This window comes from Protomyctophum bolini (assembly GCF_963924005.1).
Source record: "Protomyctophum bolini genome assembly, chromosome: 19".
NCBI lineage: Eukaryota > Metazoa > Chordata > Actinopteri > Myctophiformes > Myctophidae > Protomyctophum > Protomyctophum bolini.
The window spans coordinates 36,221,026-36,245,763 of record NC_137880.1 but is presented as its reverse complement, the minus strand read 5'-3'; the positions used below and the strand labels follow the sequence as shown (position 1 = coordinate 36,245,763).

At 40.5% G+C, this 24,738-nt stretch overlaps 5 protein-coding genes across 5 annotated transcripts in view; 2 read left to right on the top strand and 3 right to left on the bottom strand.

The window, feature by feature from the left end:
* lca5 (lebercilin LCA5) overlaps nt 1–10,357 on the bottom strand; it is a 28,567-nt gene extending 18,210 nt beyond the window's left edge. Inside the window, exon 1 of the mRNA XM_080791695.1 lies at nt 10,303–10,357. The gene's annotated coding sequence lies outside the window, so the exon portion shown is untranslated. The remainder of the gene's footprint in view (nt 1–10,302) is intronic.
* Nucleotides 1–24,738, top strand: part of ccm2 (CCM2 scaffold protein) — a 421,717-nt gene that overhangs the window by 59,031 nt on the left and 337,948 nt on the right. The gene's annotated exons all lie outside the window — the stretch shown is intronic.
* sh3bgrl2 (SH3 domain binding glutamate-rich protein like 2) lies at nt 450–11,730 on the top strand. Its single transcript, XM_080791696.1, has 4 exons — nt 450–768; nt 7,094–7,279; nt 8,692–8,772; nt 10,350–11,730. The coding sequence occupies exons 1-4, from the start codon at nt 724–726 to the stop codon at nt 10,362–10,364; spliced, it is 327 nt and encodes a 108-aa protein (XP_080647822.1). The 5' UTR covers nt 450–723; the 3' UTR covers nt 10,365–11,730.
* Nucleotides 14,126–18,037, bottom strand: rps12 (ribosomal protein S12). Its single transcript, XM_080790830.1, has 6 exons — nt 17,983–18,037; nt 17,815–17,858; nt 16,743–16,859; nt 16,374–16,476; nt 14,806–14,907; nt 14,126–14,214 (listed from the first exon to the last, which is right to left on the bottom strand). Exons 2-6 carry the CDS (start codon nt 17,826–17,828, stop codon nt 14,152–14,154), a joined length of 399 nt encoding a protein of 132 aa, XP_080646956.1. The 5' UTR covers nt 17,829–17,858; nt 17,983–18,037; the 3' UTR covers nt 14,126–14,151.
* Nucleotides 19,446–21,843, bottom strand: LOC308333745 (SH3 domain-binding glutamic acid-rich-like protein 3). The gene is made up of 3 exons (XM_080790217.1): nt 21,687–21,843; nt 21,083–21,250; nt 19,446–19,678 (listed from the first exon to the last, which is right to left on the bottom strand). Exons 1-3 carry the CDS (start codon nt 21,729–21,731, stop codon nt 19,616–19,618), a joined length of 276 nt encoding a protein of 91 aa, XP_080646343.1. The 5' UTR covers nt 21,732–21,843; the 3' UTR covers nt 19,446–19,615.

Below are 24,738 nucleotides of genomic sequence, written 5' to 3'. Positions count from 1 at the left end.
GCCTCCATGGCAACCGTCCGCTAGCTGCACTTTGTTGGCACCACCAGGGGAGGCGCTGTTACATCACTGTTCCATAAATAGAAATAACACAAGGAATAATAATAATAATAATAATAATAATAATAATAATAATAATAATAATAATAATAATGAGAATAATAATAATACTACATACAATTTATATAGCGCTTTTCAAGGTACCAAAGTCGCTTTACAGAACAAAATAACCGTTTTATTAGAAAAATAAACTAGTTAAAAAAGTGAAAAGGTTAAATATATATTTATATTCTTTATAAAACACACAAAAAGATAAAAAAAAAAACAACACACAAATTTTGTCAAAAAAGAACTACATTTCCCATCATCCCTCTGATCCACCACTACTACTTGAGGCTACTAGTGAAGTGCAGCTAGTGATCATGACGACAGACTCGACAGTGAGAGCAGAGGAGCGTAAATAAAGATCAGTAGACTGTAGTACACTGACTAGACGGCAGAAACGCGCTGAGCTCCCCGTTTATCATGGCACAGTAATATTGACTTGTATGTTAGAGACGCGCACCGCATCGCACCGCACCTCACCTCACCCCACGCACCGCCGGCTGAATGACAGTGAAAGGGAATACACGCATATCGTGTTTGGAGCTCATGTTTCACTAGAACGAATCAGTGAAAAGAGTTTGTTTGTTGCGTGGGTGGTGGCGGCGTTGATTTAGGATTAAAATGGTCATCAAGGTTTACATCACCTCTTCCTCTGGCTCTGTGGCGGTGAGTATTCAACTAGCGATAATATATCTTCGTTTGCGATTTATTTTGAGTTATATAATATGGCAATATGTGAAACCAGGACATCGTCACTAAAAACAAATCTTGTTTATGGAACAAACGGAGGAGTGGACGTGCAGAGATGCGCGCAGAGATAAACAACTCACTGTGCGATGACACTAGATCTCATTCAATGTATAGCCTAGTAGTACTATAGTACTACTACTACTAGTAGACACATTAAAATATAGCCATTACTTGAATCACGTGTGTTGGTAAATGTTTGTCAACCCCGCTTTTGAGATAGTGAGAGATAAGGCCAGACCGCTGACCGCCGCACCAATGTAACTATAGTCGCAACTCCTTGCAACAAAACAGTTTTAAGGCCAGTCCACAACAATGCAACTCCTTGCAAACTGCCATTGGGGGATAATGGTTGGCATACTTGTAATACCTGTAGTTGGCATGTTGCTGCAGGAGGAGACTGGAGTTGCATTGGTGTACTAAATTATGTGGACTGGGTCTGGCTTTAAGAGATGCAAGCAGCAACTTGCATTATAACATTCATTTAATGAATCCATGCATAATGCATTTATCAATTATGATGACCAATAATATGAGGTTACACCTAGTCAAGATGTCAGGCATTGCTCTTTAATAGACAGGTTTTTACTGCTTTACAGGCAGTGCAAAGTGCATCTTTTACGCACAAACAAATTATTATTTGCCGTTTTGCTCTTTGTATATTGCCTAGAGGGGTATACTATATACATCTAAAAGAAACAACTACATTGCTGATTTAGTACATAGATCATCTATGTACTAAATCAGCAATTTAGTTTAGTTTCGTCAACACATGCACACAATCTCACATGCACACGATTCTGACACGAACACATCACATGCCTGGCTAAAGTGTTATCTATTTTCAATCAAAAGTGTTCCGTATTCCTGGTTGGACATTCTCCAACCATGCTCTTATCTTCAGCCCATAATAACTGGACACTCAGAAGGAATTCTTAAAGCCTTAGGTAATGGCACAAATGAGTAATATATTTAGTTAATCATGCTCACTTGTCTCCGGAGTGGGGCAACATAATCTTTTATGGTTTACAAAGGAGTTATTTTTAATCCTATGACACACACATACACCTCACACTGTACACACTCGGGGAGGCAGTCCGGGAAAGGGGTCAACTCCGTGTTAGTGATGGTTAGCTCATGTGAAAATTCAATTTTCAGCTCTGTTGCATTGAATTAGAGATGAAATTGCATTAAAGAGGAGATATGAGAGATGACAGGCATTCCTCATTTGATTTAAAACCTGCAAAGTGGATGTGTGTGTGTGTGTGTGTGTGTGGTCGTGGCTGGGGATTGGCAGGGGTGTCTCTCTGGCTAACATAGGAAGAGAACAACAAAGTGAACGAGGCAGAGATAAAAAGACGCGCGTGAAGAGAGAGAGAACAACTAATCAAACGAAATGCGGCACCACAGTTCCCAGATTAATGAGAGCAGATTAGTGGGGAAGAAATCATCCGTCCGCATGAATGCAGTGCATTGTCATCCCCTCCACTACGCGCCACAAAAACACTTTCAATGTTTATCCCGGGGAGTGTGTGGAAGTGGATCTGCCAGAGTGCCAGTGCTTAAATTACTATAATTCTCACAATCTGTATTACTACTATACTGTATATTCACGACCGTCCTAGGGTAAATGCCATGCACGTTTCTCTGATTTTGTTATTGTTGAGATCTGGCTGTCGACTGATTTAGACTGTTCTCTAGCAGCAGTAGACTGCAGGGACGTGCAGAGAGAGTGTTAGAGGGGCAGGGGCTGAAATCCCGTAAGAGGGCACTTAATTTGGACAAAACTAGCAGATCTACAAGCTCACAACGTGTCGCACTGCGATGCATTGAGAGCTTGTATAGATCAGCTATTTTCGGGGCGCAGCCCAGCACTCTTTCAGCTAGTGGAGATGCGGTGTGTAAGGACATGGATTTCTAAACAAATGTGTTCAACGCAAAATACTGTGTTCAAGTTCAGGAGACTTCGGAGAAAAGCAATTCTCCTGAATGCTGCCTTCCGGGCATGGCATGGAAAGAAGAGGCATTTTGCATTTGTTTCACCGTGTAGTACTTGCTGCATTCATTTCATGGTCTGGAGAGGGGCTGTCTCTCAGTTGTTTTAAAGGGCAGGGGCTGATGTCTACTGTATGTGTGCACGTCTCTGAGTAGACTGATTAGTGGCTCCGTCTGGGAGAACTGCTGATTGTACAGTACTACAGGTGTCTGTGTGAATGAGCCTTATGCTGCGTTGACAGTGTGCCTGTACACCCTGTCTGTGTGACTGAGCCTTATGCTGTTCTGACAGTGTGCCTGTTACTGTACACCCTGTCTGTGTGACTGAGCCTTATGCTGTTCTGACAGTGTGCCTGTTACTGTACACCCTGATGAAGGAGCCTTATGCTGTTCTGACAGTGTGCCTGTTACTGTACACCCTGATGAAGGAGCCTTATGCTGCGTTGACAGTGTGCCTGTTACTGTACACCCTGATGAAGGAGCCTTATGCTGTTCTGACAGTGTGCCTGTACACCCTGACGAAGGCAGATGCCCAATATGTTGGTGATACTACTAACCTAGTCCAAATTCCAATAGATATTTTGTAGTGTAATCAGGATGGGACAGGCGTTTTCTACCTATACAGGTGTATAGCTAGCTAGCTGTTCCTCTTGTGATGAATGCTTTGGGGAATTGAAAAAAAAGCATGCATATATATTTAGAATAATGTCTGGAAATAGATAAGAACTCAGTGCAGACTATGTAGAGATGTAGACATCAGATATAACCATACAGTCACAAACTTCTCTATTTCAACTCTGTGCACACACACACACACACACACACACACACACACACACACACACACCAACATGGCAGTATTGTCATTGTGGTTCAGTGCTGTTTGTGAAGGATTTACAGAGCTTTAACCCTACTTAATCCAATCCATGCATCAGAATATCACTGTAATCAAAGTGTATGCATTCCTAATGACGTACTGTCTATGTATTCACGCTAATCTGAATGCATCCTTCTCTTGTCTTGACATAAAATCACCCTCACTGACCTTTCATTATTTACACACACACACACACACACACACACACACACACACACACACACACACACACACACACACACGTCTGTTCAGCTTGGAGTTTGATTTGGAGAATTACAGTACATTTCAAGCACAACTCAATACAATGACTGTTAACTGTTGGACGACACCATAAAGCAGTACACTTGTTTACAATAGGGTCCACCATGTTCAATTCATCATAAAAAGTACAGTACAGAGGTACAGTTAGATGCTGGTTGTGTTGTCTCAAGCAATATTGTTGGAAAGTTTTTAACTTCTCACCTGAACAAAATGCCTTTATCCATATAAAAATGGACTCCTATACAGTATACCCTTGCAGATTGTTATTGTTATTGTGTCTGTCAACTGCTGCTTCATGGCCATATACTGATAGTGATAAGCTATTACAAAAGACACAACACTGTAGATGTCTGGCATGCTGTTATTGTATTGTTTGTTTGGGAGTTTGAGTGTACTAGACTCTAAACTTAATCCTCAGTCCTTTGTGTTTAGGGCAGAACAATAGCCTCATTGTAGGCAGCACCATCCTTAAAACAAAACACACACAAGGTCATACCCACCACACACAGACAACAATTTTATTCATATACAGTAGAGGAGTCTTTTTGATAGGATATCCTCAATTTAGTTAAATGTAGTGAATGGCAAAGCAGAGGAATTGGTAGAAATTGTGTCACCATAAATGGAATGTATTAATAATAATCACTGCGAAAGCTGCCACACATACATACAAATATAATGATTTAACGCACACTAGTGGAATCCACAAATTATTATTATAGGATGGGATATTTCTCACAATGCTTAAATTGTGAGATGGATTTCTTCCAGAGAAGAAAGGGGATGATCTACCAACTATGCTCCATCGGCCTCAACACGGTCACTGGCTTCAGTTCAGTAGAGCACATGCAGGAAGTTTCACTTGTGTGTACTGTACTGTACTGTACTGTACTGTACGTGTGAGGGGATCTTTTAATAACCCATGAGAAGCGTGGGAGTTTTCCATCTTCTTTCCTGACTTCACCATATGAGAATGTCTTAATTTCTCAAACTCACAAACACAAGTCCAAACAGTTTCCCCTGCACACATGATTTATGTGTACAGTTGTGTCATCCCATCTTGAAGAACACTGTTGAGCATGTATAACTTTAATCCATTTTGGGCGTTAGCATTATGTTATGCTTTAGCTATTGAAAAATAGCAGATCTACAAGCTGTAGATGTTGTAGGTCTGCTATTTTTGAAAAATCGAAGAACCACTGACATAGAAACATCGCTTTTTCAGACAACTGTCATTTTCAAACAGGCATTTTTAGAATCTGATCTCGGGTCAAAATGGGTTAAGGAAGGATGGTTTACAAAGCCCAAATAAAATCTTGGTTATTTCAACTCAAGCCAAAAATCAGCGTCCCCTTGAAGTTATTTTAGTATTTTAAGTCTCAGGCCAGGACCTTTTTAAGTGAGTTAGCAATGCCCATCATACCATGTGCAGAAACTGTATGTACAGTACAATACAGAGCAAAATATAAATCAAACAAATCAAAATAAATATAGAAAGTCTTACATGAATATACATATCATATTGATAACTGTCGAACTGGTCCAATGCAGTACAGATAAATACATGACAATAAATAATGGCGTTTCGAAAAGAAGACATCACGCACGACTCCAACTTGTCTCAATCTCATAGAACATTTTACCGGGTGCACGGTCAGGAATCACTTTAGAAGAAGGAGAATGCCAGCACTCACAGAGTGAGTAATGGTGATAATATACAACACTGACGAAGGCCGTTAGCCGAAAGGCGTTTGTTGTGTTGCTGCTTGTGCAGCATAGCATATCCATCCTATTTAAAGATGAAACAATAAAGTGCCTATTCCTGGTATTCTCCTTCTTCTAAAGAAATAATGACAGCATTGAAAAGCATCTTGGATGTATTGTATGTGCCACTCCTGTAATCTAGTCATTTGTATTGATTCTAAAACTAGATTAAAGAAATGGGGAAAAGGATGCCTTCAAACCCAACGGTCCCCCGATAATCAATTAATGCCCCACATTACAGTCTGGAGACAGTTAGACAATGCAGTCAATAATGTGCACTGTGTGTACGTGACGTGCCTTTGCACAACAGTATGTGCAGCATTGTGAGCCCATGTGTCGGCTTACTGTCTGTCATTACAGGAGTGTATTAACATCTGACTCCATGGCAAAGACTAGTATACAGTAGGATGTCACATACAGATGAGCAAACTGCATGGAAAATCTGCAGTGTTCATTTAGCCATGTCACTCAGTATTGAGAACAGGGTGAGAGGGAATAGGTCGTCGGGGCTGAACGAACTAAAGGATTTTGTTGAGTTAATGATATCTTAAAGCAGTGGTTCTTCATTAAAGTGGGGTCTGGGGACCCCCAGAGGTCATTGAAGGGTCCCCCGCAAAATGAGTTCATATAGAGCGCCGAAGTTAATCCGCTCATCCCCTGGTTCTGCCTGGCCCACGGAAGTAATTTGTTCTATGGAGAATAACATCATGGGGTCATATTAAAATCGTTTCATATCAGCATTGTGGTCCAAAAATAAACAAGCTGACTCTGCGTTATTGTCAGAGAGGTGTCTCTGTATCGTTTGCGACAGTCAGTCACTCATATATGATACAGTCTGTTTCTAGCGAAAATGTAACTAATTCAGTAGCAGTATAACAATAGCGTTTTCTCTCAGTAAGTTGATTCCTCATATCCATATGAGTGAAACGGCCGGGATGTTTATTTTTCAAACAGTTATTATATGAGGAGATCTAAAATCCCCCTATGGGGATTACAACGCAAATAAAAAGTACATGAACCTGTGGATTTGCGCCCTCTACCGATATTGACGTCAGACTTCGGTGCTCAAAATTAGTTTGACCACTTAATTTAACCATAATATTTAACCTCACAAATCTTGTTTGGGAGTCTCGGGTACAGAATATTTTCGATGGAAAAAGTTTGAGAACCTGACTGTCAAAGTATGTATAGCCTCAGGCCAGCCTTGTTTTGAAAATGTATTCATGAATTAACTCCATTTTCCATCCCTTCCTTTTCACCACATTCTCTCCTCCACCCTCATCAACCTCCACTTATCCTCCATATTATATGACTCAATGTTCTGCTCTGTCTCTACACCCTTTTTAGGTGAAGAAGCATCAGCAGGATGTCGTGGGCTTCCTGGAGTCCAATCGTATTTGCTTCCAGGAAGTAGACATCACCATGATGGAGGAGCAGCGGCTCTGGATGAACCAGAACGTCCCCGAGAACAAGCAGCCAGCCAAGGGCAACCCGCTGCCACCGCAGATCTTCAACGAGGAAAGCTACTGTGGGGTAGGACTATGAACTGACTGAGTCTATATTATTTACCAACAAAGCCCTCTATTCTTACTTAACCTCACCTCACCAGGCTTTCCACCTCGGAGGAAAGCCTGGTCTCTGTTCCAAAAGTGCCGTGTGAACCGGTCTGGAACGGATGATATTGTTAAGTCATGTTGTAGTATTGTCTTGTAGTCATCAGGCAGGAACAATCAAACGGAACTTCCTTTTCCCTCAAACCGGAAGAATAACAATAAAAGCTCTCGTAGCCTCTAGCCTTTATTGAGAAAAATCGGTTTGAGGGAAAAGGAAGTTCCGTAAGATTGAGGACTACAAAACATTGACTACAACATGACGTAGCGATATCATCCGCTCCCGACGGGTTCTTAAACCCGAAATGGAATGGTGGCCAGGCTAATTCTTACTAAAACGGATAACTGTGCTCTTGGACTTCGTCTAAACCAAATACTTTTGCCAAACGTGTCGTAATGCGATCCCTTATCTTTGGTGGTTAAAATTTTCCAACCTGGAGTCTATTTTTGGGCATGAGACTTACTATCGTTTAGGAATATTTGTTTTTGTTTGTGTTTTCATTTTATTTTAGCTCGTGTTTCAGTTTTAGTTATTTTTACGATAGTAACTAAAAACTATTTTACATGCAACTACACACATGAGGAGAGCATGTGTCATAGAGCCACGCTCTACTCAAAATAATAAATACCATTCAGTAGTGGCGCCTTGGTTCTAAATTACATTCAGATTGTTAGGACAAGGCCAAAGATAAATAACACCCAATGTTTCTCACAAGACGGCTCCTTTTACATCCTAGTACACCAGAATATTAAAAGACAGTATGGCCTTAGCTAACAGTGGTGGATATAGGTATTTCTTTATCCACACTTTATTGAAATCCTTGAACGTTGTTTGGGGACAGTTTTGAACTTTTCTAAGCATTTTGTACATTTTAATATTTAAAGATGCATTATGGGTCAGTTTATTTTTCGTTCTATTTTATCATTCATGGCTAATGCCAAGCAAAATATAAAGGACAAACAATTAGCCGCATAGTGGTACAGTAGCAGACGATTGTGCAAATTAATATTAACGTGGATCAGTGAGCACTTTGTGAAACGGTAAAACCATTTGATGTCCTGCTGAGTTTGCATGTTGCCGTGTGTAATCCTGTCGTAATCCAGTCACTGGATGGGACAGATTATGTGCCCTGGTTTGCTCTCGGTCTTCCCAGTACAGTAGTAGTAATCCAGCAGTAGCTACTCGCTGATGACACCAGAATGATCCGACCATTGGCTGATGGAAGGGCCTGTACTGTACCTCAGCAGGGCACATTTAGTTGATGTTGTTTATAACCCATTTTACAGACTTGTATAGCGGGTTATGTAACCTCATGTTGTGGCGTTTCCCTTCAGGACTATGAGGATTTCTTTCAATCGAAGGAGGACAACGCTGTGTTTGCCTTCCTGAGGCTCAGTCCCCAACCCTCAGTGACAGTAAGCAAAAAAGTATACACTTTCACATGTACGCATGTATACATGCACGCACGCTCACTACTGGCTGGGCAAATCAGGAAGCCAGTCAATTTGTTTGATTGTCTTATGCTTAGAGTATGTATGAATAGAGACGGCACCCGAGTTCTCCTAACATCCACTTGCATTAAGTTTCTCTAAAGCGCATGAGGCGATTTCACTCCTCTTTCCGGGTAGGAACAGAGTGCATTCTGGGATGGATTTGCCCCAAGCACATGTACGCGCTGGTCCGTTGACTATCATTGCACGCGTTCACGTGCGTTCACGTATGAAACATCGTGAACGTCACGTGCACAATGATAGTCAACGGACCAGCGCGTTCATGTGTTTGGGCCCACGCTGCAATACCTTCATTCGGCCACTATGTCCATTTCGCCTCAGGGTTTCCTCTGGGTGCCGTCTCTATTCATATATACTCTAAGGTCTTATGTCCCTCTTAAGCCACCCACTGTCCTCCTCCATCTTTCTGGGGTGCTGGATCAGTGCGTGTGTGGCTGTGTGCGTGCGTGTGCGTTGCGCATGCCGCATGTGTGTGTGCACACGTAACTGGCTAATTTCCTATAGGCCTATTTGAGACTGATGTGTGAATCAGTTTTGTCACATCTCCTCACCTCATTCTCTAATCGGGGGTTCCCCAAACGTTAACCATGCTGAGGACCCTCAAATAGCATGATAATGGCCTCTCGCTGCGGCCCTTCTACGGCTCCTACCAAATAAGGGATGCCAGGGTGAATGTGGTTCAGCTAGCACAATCACCTCATGAATTTAATTTACAATTACATTATGTATTTACCGTTTCTCCTTTCCAATTGGCCCCACTTTGAAAACCTTTCATTTCATGCCGTAATATAGCCGAGAGCTGTTTATTATACATGTCCAATAACAAGCCAATATCCTGACCAGTATTCCTTGATAAGCCAATGGACGACAGTAGGTAGTGCTCAGTGCTTTGGGCTAAAATGATGGATGGCGCTAGTACGAACGGAGCAGACTGATGGTGGCAAAATTATTCCTGTGGAGAGGTTTCTAAACTACAACATTGTAAAGGAATGCATGCTACATTTTCTTGTGCAAGAATTGTTAATACCTGTCCTTTGAAGGAGTGTACTGTAGGCCTATGCGTAGCTGTTTACTTTTCATTGTTTAGCCCCACCTGACTTATAATGACCAGAACATTATTACGTCACAGAGTCTGGTTTCCATGGATCACCGGTAAATGACACACTGGTCATTAGATTGTCTCTCGTTCGCATCCTTTGTCTGTCTTTGCCCTTGAGGCTGATTGGATAACTTGTTTAATGCAGATTAGATTACCTACATGCAGACTTATTTTAGTGAGGTATTGTTTTGCTCACTGAAAACCTTTCCTTATTTGGAAATGCTTCAGGATTCTATGTTCTACACAGCCACAATCTTCACGTGTGTGTGTGTGTGTGTGTGTGTGTGTGTGACGTGTGTATGTGTGTGTGGCGCTTGCGTGGGTTGCGAACTTACGTGTGTGCGAACATGAGTAATATTCTTCATGTGTGTCCTTCCTTCAGGATTCTGAGTCCTAGCCAACCTGCCAGCGTGTCACCAGCAGTCCCTGAGACGAGGACAAAGGCTGCATCACCTCCTCTATCTCCTCAGACGATCCAGCTGGGAAACCAATGAGTTGCCAAACATCACTTCAGATCAATGTACAATCATTCCCTGAATTCTACCACTTATATGCACTATTTAAAAAATGGCACAAGTCCAGAACTACAGGCTCTCACAACATGTTGTTTAAAGAGGTTTGAATTATTTCTGAGACATGCTGAAAATGGAGACGCCAGGTTGAAAGTGTCTAAGTAGGCCTACATGTTGAAACATTCCACACGTTTACTTCCACTCAGCTTTCCTTCCAGCGTCACTGGGCCACACTAAATAGTGGAAAAGGGGGTTCACTTTGCCACAGTGAACTAAATCTTTTCAATGTTCACACTGTGCTGACACAGGTGCTGTTTGATGGCATGCATTTGTTGTAAAGTAGACAAACAAACCGTTTATCATGTAGCAGCTTTAAGCAGAGTTTGTTAGGTTTTGAGCTGTTAGACCAGAAAGAAGCCACACTGTGCGTTTTTTAACCACTTGAATCGTAGCATTCCTGTTGATGAATGTGTTGTAGGGTTCTTGTGGTTGGGGCTGTAAGTTAGGCTCACATAACAAGACTTTTCTCCTCACAAGCTAGCCTGGGGTTGTCCTCTGTGTGTGTGTGTGTGTGTGTGTGTGTGTGTGTCTGTCTGTGTGTGTGCATCAGCAGTGGAACTGAGAGGTTGCACTTAATGCAACTTGAGACAACGGAGCCGTGTGTGTGCATGCGGCGCATCAATGCATGTGGTGCCAGCATGGCTGCTGCATGCATTCACATGCTGCAAGTAAAATAAGTGTCTCAGTTCAGTTGTACCACTGGTGTGGATGTGAGGAAGCATTCGCCTTATATTTTGCCATGCATTGAAACCAGTTGCTATAATGGGCAAACGGTATGGACTATGGACAAACACATATGGCTATTGACTGTCCAGTTGATCAAAGACCAAAAAATATATACTGCCACGGTCAAAACAGGGTTACAATTAATAGCCATAGACACCAAAATCCATATATATTTTTAAAACATCACACTTGTGTGAAGTTTGAAGAGGGAGCCAACTGTAGCTGCCACATGATGTCACTGCTTAAACCAAACTGCTTAAAAGCAAACATTGTCAGTCCATAGACTTGGCTGTCCTCTAGTGCCATCTTGTGACTGAATATGGAACTGTTATTTAAGTCCAGCAGGGAAGAACACATTCCAAACTGGTGAAATGTATCACTGAAAACAAAAAGAAGCAACATTCTCCTTTTGCTTATCTCTTCCACACGTTTGTTATTTTTCCTACACGGTGTAATTTTTTGACATGTGCGTTTAAATAAACAAGTTTAATGTGTATTTGCATTAGTGTCTACAATTCTGTTTAACCATTTTATATAAATGATCCCATGATTATAAATATTATGTATTACAATTTCCTTTTCCTGTCCTTTCCAAATGGGAAAACCCCCCTAGTTTGACACATCACATGCTACTTCAAGCACAGGGCTTAAATCCGTCCCCAGGACTGAGAACTTTAGGCTCCTGAAAGCATAATGAAAATTTGAAAATGTTGACTTACATAGGTTAATAATAGTACCCCAACTTTCAGCAGCTGTCACAAAGTTTCCCAAGGGAGTTAGTTGGGTTGGAACAAATTAAGGTGATAGTTACAGCAGACAAGACACTTTTATGAACCCATTTGTGAAGGTAAAGCATTGTTTTTGCAAATTTGCCACACATTTCGCTAACCTTTCCTAACTATAGAGAAGAGAACATTGATGGTGAAGTGAAGGCCTCTCCTATCAGCTCCTCAAAGTAGTCGGTCAGATCATCTTTAGTCTGTGTTGGTGACATGATGTGAATCTGGTTCTTCAATTATTTTGGCAAATGATTTTGGCAAATTATTTACAATGGGGTGCAGTACTTAGTTTAGACAGTTTTTGGTTTACAGTGTCATTGGTTAGACCCCTCAAACCCTCACCCTAACCTCCCACAGGGCAGCACACCGTCCTAAACCATGTCCCATAGACCCATGTCTAACCAATGACTATTCTAAACTAAGTATGCACCCGGTACAATCCACTCCTAATCTGCTCTCACCATGCAGAACTAGCTGAAAGACGTCATATACCATAGGCCAGGGCCTAGGCTACTAGAGCTGTGGTTTTCAACCAGTGGTCCAACCTCCCAGTCTCAGGGCCCAAGCCCACTGAGCTGTACCTACAGTATACACCAGGGGGGGCCAAAAGGTAGATCAATCTACCAGTAGTTTTTTTTGCATCTGCCACTTGAATTAAAGTGACTTAAATGACATCAAAAGGGCCTGTCAGCTCAAACCACAATGCAATATTTTGTTTAAGAGTTGCTGTGCATAAAAACGTCAGCATTACAAATTAAATACAGATAAATGTATAGACCTACCCATTCCATTTCCCATTCCAAGTGCATTGGTCTTATTATACACCAGTTCCACTATTCCAAATCCCCCTCAGGTACATAAACTATTTTCAACAATGGTATGTTTCTTTCAGCGGGTAGATCTTGTTGAGCTGGTCATTTTGAAAGTAGCTCTCATGTCAAGAAAGTGTGGGCACCCCTGGTATACACTGTCTCCACAACAGATTCATAATCTTTCCTTCATAAGTCTCCAATCAAAAATGAGCAACTCTGAAGACTGGAATGGGCTTGATTCAATAGAATAAAGTAATGAATCATCACTAGATGGCAGTATAAACCCACAAGTCATGTGAAAACCATAGGGCCTTAGTTGACACTTTTCTAGAATTGTATTAATTTGTTCAAGACGTTTTACACAACCGATAAAATAGGTTCACAAAAGAGTTGATAAGGACACGGTATTAGATAGGATCTATAAATACAGAACAAATATTCAACATGCAGCTGGCAGGACAGGGAAGTGAGAAGATATTTTATGGCCTACTCACAGCATGATATATACGGTGTGCATTTCATATTTGTAATCAACAGTTGATAAAATAATGCAATGTTGAACTGTACACCAGACCAGGAGTCATAAGGCCCTTTACTTAAGTGTTAACATATATGAACGCAATACTAATTTCCATTAAGAACTGCGACCTTTAAACACATCTTAAAACTGAGGTTTTGTATGACATTTAGTTGAAGGCTCCGACTATATACTTTCCCCATTTTTGTGTTTTACCGTTATATCTTCGACACATTTCTCATGCCAATAAAGCTCCTTTGAATTGAACTATCCAGCATCAAATATCTTACCTCTGTAGTAAAAAAAAATGAATAAATCAAGTCCCTTACGTTTATCTGGACATTAGCCAGCTCAACTTGAGCATTACTTGCAGTATGAAAAGCATTAATCTTTTACCTCAATGTAAAAACTATGGTACAATTACAATGAAATGTGCATTTAAGAAAATGTTAAACCTCAGCCTGTGATCAGACCACAACAATCTTGGTAAAAAATTACCAGTTGTGGTTACACAAGTAGGTGGCCCCACACACACACACACACGTAGCCAAAGTACCAATAGTTTTATAAGACGCAGAGTAAAAAGAAATAAACTTAATCAAGATATTTCCCCATGGTCTTGCATCAAGTCATACATATACCTTGACAGGTTATAAAATGCATTTAAACCAGCCACGTACTGGAGTTGACCTGACCAGCACAAAATGCATTAATTCAATATGAGAATAAAAATAAACACATGAGGCAGTAGCTTTACTCCCACATCTTTATTGACACCTCATTTCTTGGCTTTGAAGTATTCTTCAATCACGTCCTTGGCTTGAGACTCCTTGCCATAATCCTAGAGAAAACAGGGCATTATTAGAACAGTCAAGTGGTGAAGAACACGAAAAATTTAAGACAAAAACAAATTACAAGATTAGACCAAGACACTACTGGACCACTGGGTAGATGACCGACTCTTATCCAGTCAGTACAGCAATTATTTCAGAAGGATGCATGGCACAGAGGGTACCAGCGGATCAGTAGGCTTAATTAATTAATCTTAAATTTAACCAAACAATGGTCAACAATTTCATTCAATATAAGTCCTATGTCACGGCCACACCGCTGTTAATAAACCTTCTTAACCCATTCTGAACGGGAACCCGTTTTGGTGTTAGCATCATGTTATGCTTTAGCTACTGAAAAATAGCAGATCTACAAGCTCATAGCGCGCCACCGAGTGGCGCGCTACGAGCTTGTAGGTCTGCTATTTTTGAAAAATCTAAGAACGACTGACATTTTTAGAATCTGATCTCAGGTCAGAATGGGTTAATCAGACCAGTGTGTGTCCAGTGGAAACCTCGTATGAATCTGATCTCAGGTCAGAATGGGTTAAACAGGATCATCATCATCTCTAGTCCAGTTCACACCCAGAGCATCCGTTTACCTTGATCACGACACAACTGCAGCCAACCACCTTGCGGGGTTTTCCCTCGCGGTCGATCTTGCACAGACCAACCCATTCACCGAGCTTCTTGTTGTCATCCACCTGAACAGAAGAAAAGACAACTGAAGGTCAAATAAACTGGTATTTTCAGGACCTTTAAGGTCCCCACACACACAGAGCGCGTTACAGATTTCTATATAGATTACCCTTCACTTTGTGTAGCCCCAAAATGAGGATATACAGGTTATGATGTAGCAATTTCTGTAGAAATATTAGCTTACTGTAAAAGGGAAAGAAAGTTTCCCCTCATTTACATACGACGTACATATAAAATCAAATGTTAATTCTAAATTATTGCATATAAAAAAGTGGTGGGTAGTGTTGCTCTGGGTCCCACTTTTCCGGTGGCACCATCATTTAAATGAATGCCTTCACTGGCCCACTTCTGTTCTGAAGTGATAATATAAGTCAAGTGAACGGCCTACCTCAAACCCTAACACCGGGGCTCCACCGGGCGCGGTGCGTCTGTCGCGTGCGTCAAAAATTAACCGGGGGTAATTTTAATGCAGTCACGCAACGCGGGCAGTGGAGCCACCCTTCATCGATTAAAAAGGGAACATTCCTGGAGGGGAAAGGAACTGGTTGGAATAACGTGTTCCTTCCACGCGCTACGTCCAACCAGGGAAACTCCCCCCTGTCAGGTGCAAAGGAGCAACTTGGACACTCAGGCATGAAGGAAGCATGAGTTCAAGTCCGTTGCTCTCCCCTTGTCCCCCATATATGGGGACTAGGTTGGTGGAGGGTGTGTAGAGCCCAGGATCACATTAGATGATTGACACAGGGGTGAAAAATGAGTTACAAAATCGTGGGATAAAAAATAATAAAAAGGGAACATTCCCTGACAGAGCCGCGACGCTGGCGCGCCCGGTGGAGCCCCGGTGTTACTCAACCATAACCGCAAGCACGGGAGGAGCGCATGTCGGACTAATGCTCAGGATCCCACACGTGCAGGCACACACGACATGAACAAAGATGTGCACCTACATCCTGGCTCTTATGAAGCCATTAGCCATATATTCCGGATAGTGCATTAAACTGCATTTAAAGTCCATTTGTTCATAGGCAGGGTTAACGAGCCCATGTATGAGTGCAGTAGAGTCAGCTTTAACCGAGCAGAGTTTGGTCTTTATATCTTGAACTGGATCTAAAGCCGTTGCATCTTTCCATGCGGTCTCTTTTCCTGTACGTGCACGGTCCTGGTAATAATAGCGCAAACAATGTTTAGACAGTCACTGCCATGGTACGCCATTACACCACGTGGTTACTCACCAGAGTAAAACAATACAGACACTACATACCAATTCCTACATGGGTTGTGCTTATAACCACGCCCCTGGGCAAGTTAACGTTTACAGAGGTTAAGGTTTAGGTATAGTTTTACTCAGGTTAGGGTTATGTTTAGGCTGTCAATCACAGCGCGTCGACTGCATAACCTGTGTAGGCTTTGGTATGTCGCATTACAGACGTGGTCTTGTACTAATTTCATCTGGACAGAGCTTTGTCATTACCTTGATCAGGTTGATCTGATGCTCGGCACAGAGGGCCTCCACCAGCTTGACGTACATGGGCTCATCACAGTTGGCCGCAAGGACGCAGAGGTGGGCCTGGCGTCTAAAAAAATTAAATAATAAGGACAGGAATTAGCTACATTAACAAGGATCAAGCTCAGGTCTCCCCCAGACAACACATAGAACAGTTTGACACATCTCAGACAGACATTGGGTAACAACAAGGCATTTGTCCTCACTGTGTCTTCAGTAGAGGGAGCCTAAATATCATCAGTGATACATCAACTGATCAACCATTGTCACAACCATAAAAACAAACAAAACAAACAGAAATAACGACATAAAAGGGGCAGTTAACAATTAACATACTTGTCCAGAGCCTTGGCTGCCTCGCGGATGCCGCGAGCCAGACCATCATGGATGAGTGCGGTCTTCAGCACTTCTGGGAGTGCCGTGTTGACATCCATCACACCTCCAGCAGCAACGCTAGGGTAGGACACAAACGATCATTAAACATCTGTAGCAAATATATGTGGGACAAACAAATTAATCATTAAGTTATATTCTAAACCAGTGTTTCTCAAAGTGGGATCTATTGTTTATTTCACATTCCCCATTAGTCCATTCTTCCCAGAGTCAAACAGTGGAATTGAAAAAGCACTAAACTCAGTTTGACACATCTCAAACAGAAATTGGGTAAAAAAGGCACTTGTCCTCACTGTGCTTCAGTAGAGGGAGCCTAAATATAATATAACTACTGTCACAACCTTGGTTTCCCAGAAATAAGTTAATATACCAGTAGCATAAAAACACCTGCCATTTGATAACTATCTAGTTTAAAACATTTGAACGCCACAAATCTTCTAATCGTATGGTATATAGTCAGATGGGGGTCCCACACTCTGTAAGCCAAATAGCCTACATCAAATTAATTCGGGGGTGCTCAGCACAGCATGAAACATGCTTGAAACTGCATTAAGTAAAGTTAGATGCTAAACATCACTGGCTCAGTAGCAGTGGCTGGTGTGGTCGGATTGTACATTCCTATTGTACATTATAAACTAAAGCGAGAGCAAAGTGATGCATCATGTTGCTACAGACAACTGTCACAACTCACTTGGGTTGCGAGCACATGGTCAACGTAAACAGAAAATAACCTTTTGTGCAGTGGTCAATCGCCGATAAAAAAAAATAGTTAACCATGATGACCAATGACCATTAGCTTAGCCGAACTGCACCTGGGATCCGAATTTATTTAATATACTAGAGAACCAGATATTCATACATTTACATGACAATATTCGCCACATATTGGGTGACCGGAGAACACACACACACACACACACACTAGAGATTACACTTTATAGAACATTGTGAACGACACGCGCTTCATTCCCAACTTTCAGTGAAATAGTGCGCATATTATGACGGTCGTGCTCACCCTTCCTCGGCCATTGTAGATTAATGATGGATGGTACTAAAATTCTGCAATAAAGATCGCAAATGAAAGAACAGTTAGTATACATTGTGAATGGACTACTGTGGCACATTTTTAATGAAGGATGATGTTAAAATCAACTAGATTGCATGCGAGGGTAAAGAAACCGACCGAAACGTCCACAGACAGCGGATAAAAGAGGACGTCATCAGTCAGCGACATTGCTTTAACCAGACCCACAGTGGGTCCATTATTCTGCCTGTCCATAAATACCCCAATGATTAAATGCCATACAGCTCTGGCGAGACGAGGTTGATTTATGTTCAATTTAATGTAACAATAAACTCTGGGCTATAGCCTACATGTATGGCAGTATTTTCACTAACTCCCAGAAAGTAGACCTATATTAAAGCTCAGATGGAACATGCTGTGTTAATGTGGACATTGGAGAAAGAAATCAGGTCTGTTTCAACAAATTATGAAAGCTCCCTTTCCCATGTTTATAAGCATATATATTTGTTTAATTTGCATTATCCAATGTCTGAAAACACCTTGCTTTTGTTGAGCATAATATCCTGAGAATAAATGCTCTAGTCTAATTGATTGATTGAAATATTTATTAACAGTCAGTTTGCAGAATTACAGTACATTTCAAGCACAAACTCAATACAAAGACTGTTAACTGTGAGTGGACGACCTAATTAAGCATTACACTTTACAGTGTTTTACTTATAGTCAAAGAACAGAACAGGAATTCATCATAAAGGAGGTTAGCTTTTTGATTGATTGATTGATTTATTATTATTATTATTATAACAGTTTGCAGAATTACAGTACATTTCAAGTAGAACTCAATACAAAAACTGTTAACTGTGAGTGGACCTTTTTCAATTCATCAAAACATTTTGTAAGGGACAGACGTTTTATTCATTATAAACATTTCTCACTTTCTCTCTCTCTCTCTCTCTCTCTCTCTCTCTCTCTCTCTCTCTCTCTCTCTCTCTGTGTTTAATAGGGATGGCTTTATTCATATTCTTGCCAATTGTATTTTTAAATTATTGTATGCCTTTCTTAATCATAAATGGTGAACCAGCCTACAACTAGCCTAGGATACATATTACATTGTATTAACGATGATGAGTTCTGTGTTTATTTGTGAAACATTATGTTTTGTGCTACTTTTTCATTCACCTAAATGCATTTTTGTTGGTGTCAACTCATGTTGGTTGGCAGAGGGATCCCATAGGCCTGCCTGCACTCATTTCCATAGGACCATTATACATTAAACAAAACAACATGACAACAGACTGCATGTCTAATAACTGCAATAACTTTATTTGAAAAAAACACATTTTCCATGACCAAAAACAGACCATATAATTATGCATGTCATAATCACTAAACTAGATCTAGATGTGGCCACACATTCTTTAATAAAAGCCTGTACAGCCTTATTTTAATTAGTGTAAACTTAACAAATGTAGACCTAATGCACACACATCTGTGACAACTCACTCCATTTAAAAAAAATGAAAGAAATATGACATTCAATTCTTCTTTTCAGCATATTTATAATTTATAAAACCACATTAACCCAATGTGCACGCATGTACGCGCACACAGACACACACACACACACACACACACACACACACACACACACACACACACACACACACACTCTCATATATATATGGCAGAGATCGGCTATTGCTATTTGTCATACGTGAAGTACAGTAGGCCTATAGTGCTTGATTGTGTCATCAAAAGGAGCTAGATGGTGATCTGGGTTGTCCTCTTCTTATCATATCTTGAGGAATTCATCTACAACCTCCATCTCCACGGCATTCTGAAACGCCGTGAAGTCCTAGAGAGACGAAAAATAAAGAGAAGATATGAGAGATTTCATTAGTCCACCACATGCTGTAATATAATGATATAAATTAATAAATCTATCATGCCGATATTGAAACTTTACACTCTATGAGCTCTATTTTCATCCTTTTTTATTTTTTTACTATTTTGAAAAACATTTTTGAATAGTTAAAATAACCAATCTACATCAACACGTTGTGAGCTTGTAGATTGGCTATTTTAACTACCTGGTATTCAAAAATGTTTAGGCAAAGTAGTTTAGGGATAAGGGGTTTAGCATGGACGAAAATAGAGCCATATATGAATGCTTTCTCACTGCTCCTGCAAAGCATTGCAGAGCACAAGGATTTAGGGAGGGGCATGAGATTATTTATTATTATAGACTGCAAAAGCTAATAGTGAGTTTCAAATAAAATCAAATCAAGCTTTATTTATATAGCACATTTAAAACAAATCGAGATTGACCAAAGTGCTTTTCACAATAAAGTTTAACACGGAACAGGTTAAATGCGGCTTTAATGATACAATTATACTCTCTCCCTGTATCGATTAAACATTAAAGGGTCACATCCTAGTCAAACATGTCAAACATGTTGCCTACATGATAAGAAGGCTCCTAATAAATTATTATTTTATTATTCCTGTGTGTGTGTGTGTGTGTGTGTGTGTGTGTGTGTGTGTGTGTGTGTGTGTGTGTGTGTGTGTGTGTGTGTGTGTGTGTGTGTGTGCGCGCACTAAACATTTACAATTTACAATTATAATTTATTCCCTGGGTCCACACCCATCGATTCAAAACAGGATGTTAATGTTTCTGCATGATAATTTACAACTTAAATGACGTAAATGATTTACCCATAGTTACAGTAGGAGATCCTAAAACTGTGTTACATTGGTAATTTGCCTTGTACGACTTTCTCTACATTACTTACTTAGACTTATGAATACTTTTTTGGTGATTTGTTTAAGAATGAACTACACCACACAGAGTAGACACACATACTCAAGGACATAATGTTAAAATGAGAACCTGTCATCTTTTTGATAGATGATATAGATGCAGATCTACAAAATGTGTTTTGTTATTTTGAAGAATAATGCTAATTTGATTCCATGTTGTTTCGACAGATTTTTGCCGGTATCCACTCTACCATTTACCCAGTTGTTTGTTGACTAGGGTTCAGTCATGTCATTTGCTCAGATTTTGCACTTATAACTTATAACTAAGCGGCTCTGGATATTATAAGAACATCTGCTAAAAGGCCACATTCTAAATCTATTCTCATACCTTTTTTCTGGGCAAAATGTGATAACAAATTGGATTTTGTCCTTACTCAAAAACGATATGACTATAAAATACTAACTTGGGTTATTATATTGTGTGAGTCGTAAGACCTACCCCACAGAAAGTGTCCCCATTGCATATTTGAGGGGGCAGAGCGGTGGGGTTCCCCGCCTTCCGCCTCATCTCATCCTTGTCGGCTGAATCCTGAGCAATGTCCACAGCCTCGTATTGAATCTTCTTTCCATCCAGGACCATGAAGATTCTTTGCTGTTGGCTCTTTATCTGGAGAATAGAGAGGTTTGTTTATTCATTCAGAGTGGAGTAAACCATTTCATTCTCTATTAAAAAAGGATAAGGGAGAGAGACTGCAACGACATGTCACTACTTGAAAAAAAGGCTGATTGTTTTCTGTATGTGAAGCTTGACTGTGAGACCACGGGATAATAAAAGTCCAGTTTTTCATAAATGTGACAAAAGGTGCTACTGTAGCTTTCCATGTCTGCATGAATTCAATGTAATAATAATAATGCATTCAGTGTAATCAATCCCACAATCACAGTTAAAATCACAGTTAAAATGCACTCACTTCCACATCTCGTAGTAGAACACTTGGTCAATAACACAACTTACAACTCCTACTGAAATAGCTGTGATTTCACAAACGGTTATGCAACAACAACATGCAGGTATAAGAGTGGAGAACTGAAGAGTACTGTACCTCTGTGGAGCCACTCACGCTGGTGTAATACACTAGGACAGGCATATCTGATATTCTCTTGTCTATAAACTTCAGATTCCCTAAGCCAAGGGCTCTCCTGTAGACACACTGCTGTGTTCCTGTGAATATAGGATGTGTGTGTGTGTGTGTGTGAGAGAGAGAGAGAGAGAGAGAGAGACAGAGACAGAGAGACAGAGACAGAGAGAGAGAGAATGCAAAGTATCCAGAATGCTGGGTGGGTAGGACTAGGATATGCTTTTCCCAGCCGTAGACAAGGTGAGCAGGTTTGGACATGGCTTACCTGGTGGACACACCCTCTTAGCTGACTGACACTCCTGTTGCAACCCGTTGGTTGTTAAACGCATGCTTGAATATGCTGCACCTGCCACACCCACAGCCTCTCTCTCTGTTAAAATTCAATTCAATTCAATTCAATTCAATTCAATTCAACTTTTTTATTGGCATGAGAAAATGTACGTTTACGTTGCCAAAGCAGAAGTGGATTTCAAACGGTGGTCTAGGTTTTGTTGTGGTCTGTCTACCACTCTATCTCTATCTTCAACTGACTTTTCTCCAACTGGGTGAATTTGTCTTGCATTGATTTGTCTGATCCCAGTGTTCTTTGAGGCTTCTGTTATTGCTTCCATCTCAACTTGCTTATTCTCCAACTGCATGATTTTTAGGGGTCCTTGGTGGGGGGGTCGTGGCGTTCTTTGGTCTTTTTAGCCGTCACCTCAGGTCAGTTCTTTGGTCTCAGTGGTCTTGGGTTTGATAGGAGGTTTTAAGTAGCGCTGCACTAGCACTGTCCCTGTCTTGGGCCAGAATTGTATATGCATTGGGGAATCCTGTCTATTGAAACACTTGAAAAAGTGTATTGTCACTTTGTCAGTTGTCAGTTGATTAAAATCATGTGGTTAAAAAATAAGCAGTTTGTCCTAAACACGACTGATTGTGTTAGGCAATTTGCCTAACTGGCACCCCAAAAGTCAAACCGTTACACAGTATAGGGAGCGTTTACATACAGTATGAATGGGTGAGGCTAGCAGAGTGTTTGATTAAGTTAAATCAATCAAATTGTGTTCCAGTTTTTTCTGTCTTTTAACGTCAGCAGAATGGTTAATACAGTGTGTCTCTCTCTCACACACGCACGCACACACACACACACACACACACACACACACACACGCGTACAGTCGTACACACCTCAAAATACACACCTCTGACACTTCAGTCTTATAGTGACACAACCCCTGTAATCAGTGTGGTTAACAGTTTCTTTGTCTATAGAGTCTGATCTTCCCATTTAAGCAACTGTGATGAAAGGATGCTTTGGGAGACTTGCACAGTCATGATCTACCACGATAAACATTGTGTCTTAGTTACTAGGTAGTTTTTGATCAAGTTTATACATGATATGTTTTATCCATAATTGTCACATTTCACACTGAAGAAACTGCAGTTTTGCCAAGCCAATATGACATTTTGCACACGCACGCAGGGCACGCGCGCGCACACACACACACACACACACACACACACACACACACACACACACACACACACACACACACACACACAGATGACCACAACCGAAACAGTTGTCACAATACTTTTCACGCCCAGCGCCCCCATATGTATCTGCATCCATAGATCTTTGTTCTTGTTCTTAAGATGGGGTGTGGTCAGGTGGTGCATTGCAGGGTGGAAGAAAAGTCAGGAAGACATGAAGCCAGAAAGCGTGCGTGCGCCCTTCAGGTCACACCCAAAACATACCCATGATTAATGACTATGACCATTCACCATGACTAATTCAGAGACTATTAAGTACACCAAGCAAATATTTGAGTTCGACACATCCTCAAGAAAAATGGCCGGTGTGTGAATACAGTAGTCTGTACAGTACAGTGAATACAGTACAGTACAGTACAGCCAATGGAGTCACCGAGGCCGTCCTCCAGCATGGTTCCTGTTATCATTAGTTAAATTCGTCACAATGAGGTTGTGTGTTTCTTCAGCACATTATAAAAAAGAAAAAGCTCTCTAAATGAACCACATGCACACAACATTTTATTAAACAAAAACATTGTCTTCAATAACAAGCATGAAAAGCACTAATTCATCAAAGGTACTGTAAGTAATTTTGGTTAAATTATGACATGCACGTGGAATTGGCAAATATTGACAGATTATAGTCACATAGTGTTGGCAGAGGAATACAGCCAATTTACTGTAGTTTGTTTATCAATGGTGGAAAATAAGTACTTTTACTTAAGTACAACTTTGAGGTATTTGAGGTATACTTGAGTATTAACAATTTCCAGTATTTTTACTTCTACTCCACTACATCTCGGAGCCAACATTTTTACTTTTACTCCACTACAATCATTTGAAAACTTTAGTTACTTTGGCGATTTCAATTTTGATTAGAAAACATACATTAACCACTTCAACCCTATACATTTGAAAATAGCAGATCTACAAGCTCACAATGCGTTACTTGCAACGCGACGCATTGTGAGCTTGTAGATCTGCTATTTTCAATAGATTTTGTACACATTTTGAACTTGTGAAATGGGACATTCTGCAATATGAGTACTTTTACTTTCAGTACTTTAAGTGTTCGATCTGTTTAATGCGCACTGGCATGAAATGTGCTATATAAATAAAGAGTTAATAAAATATTTGAACATTTAAGCTAGCTATAGCTGTTAGTCACTGCGAAGGAGATCACAATAAATTACGTTTGTTGTTTGATTCAATGTGTCCTCTCTAGCAGACTACGATATATACAATGACATTCTTGCACATACTATTGATTGAATTGTGAATTGTACCTTAATCAATGAGACACTACTTCTGTTCTATCCTAGGTTTTGTTTGTTGTCGACTAAAGTTGCTAAAGGCAAATGTCAATATTGTACTTTGACTCAACATTTTTGAATTATCCACTTAAGCTCTATGATGAACATACTTTCACTATTATTAATTAACTTTTCTAGAAAACCTTTGATTGGAAAATGTCTAAATTTAAATACAGCAACGCATTGATATA

Bases quoted from the DNA above. Each gene is read 5' to 3' on its own strand.
- LOC308333745 (XM_080790217.1), bottom strand. From the start codon at position 21,731: ATGCCTGTCCTAGTGTATTACACCAGCGTGAGTGGCTCCACAGAG. The intron at 21,251-21,686 runs GTACAGTACTCT...TCTATTCTCCAG, and splicing joins GCGTGAGTGGCTCCACAGAG to ATAAAGAGCCAACAGCAAAG. The intron at 19,679-21,082 runs GTAGGTCTTACG...TCGTCTCTCTAG, and splicing joins ATGGGGACACTTTCTGTGGG to GACTTCACGGCGTTTCAGAA.
- sh3bgrl2 (XM_080791696.1), top strand. From the start codon at position 724: ATGGTCATCAAGGTTTACATCACCTCTTCCTCTGGCTCTGTGGCG. The intron at 769-7,093 runs GTGAGTATTCAA...CACCCTTTTTAG, and splicing joins CTTCCTCTGGCTCTGTGGCG to GTGAAGAAGCATCAGCAGGA. The intron at 7,280-8,691 runs GTAGGACTATGA...GTTTCCCTTCAG, and splicing joins ACGAGGAAAGCTACTGTGGG to GACTATGAGGATTTCTTTCA.
- rps12 (XM_080790830.1), bottom strand. The intron at 16,477-16,742 runs GTATGTTAATTG...TAATTTTTTTAG, and splicing joins GCAGCCAAGGCTCTGGACAA to ACGCCAGGCCCACCTCTGCG. The intron at 14,908-16,373 runs GTAATGACAAAG...TCTTCTGTTCAG, and splicing joins ATCAGATCAACCTGATCAAG to GTGGATGACAACAAGAAGCT.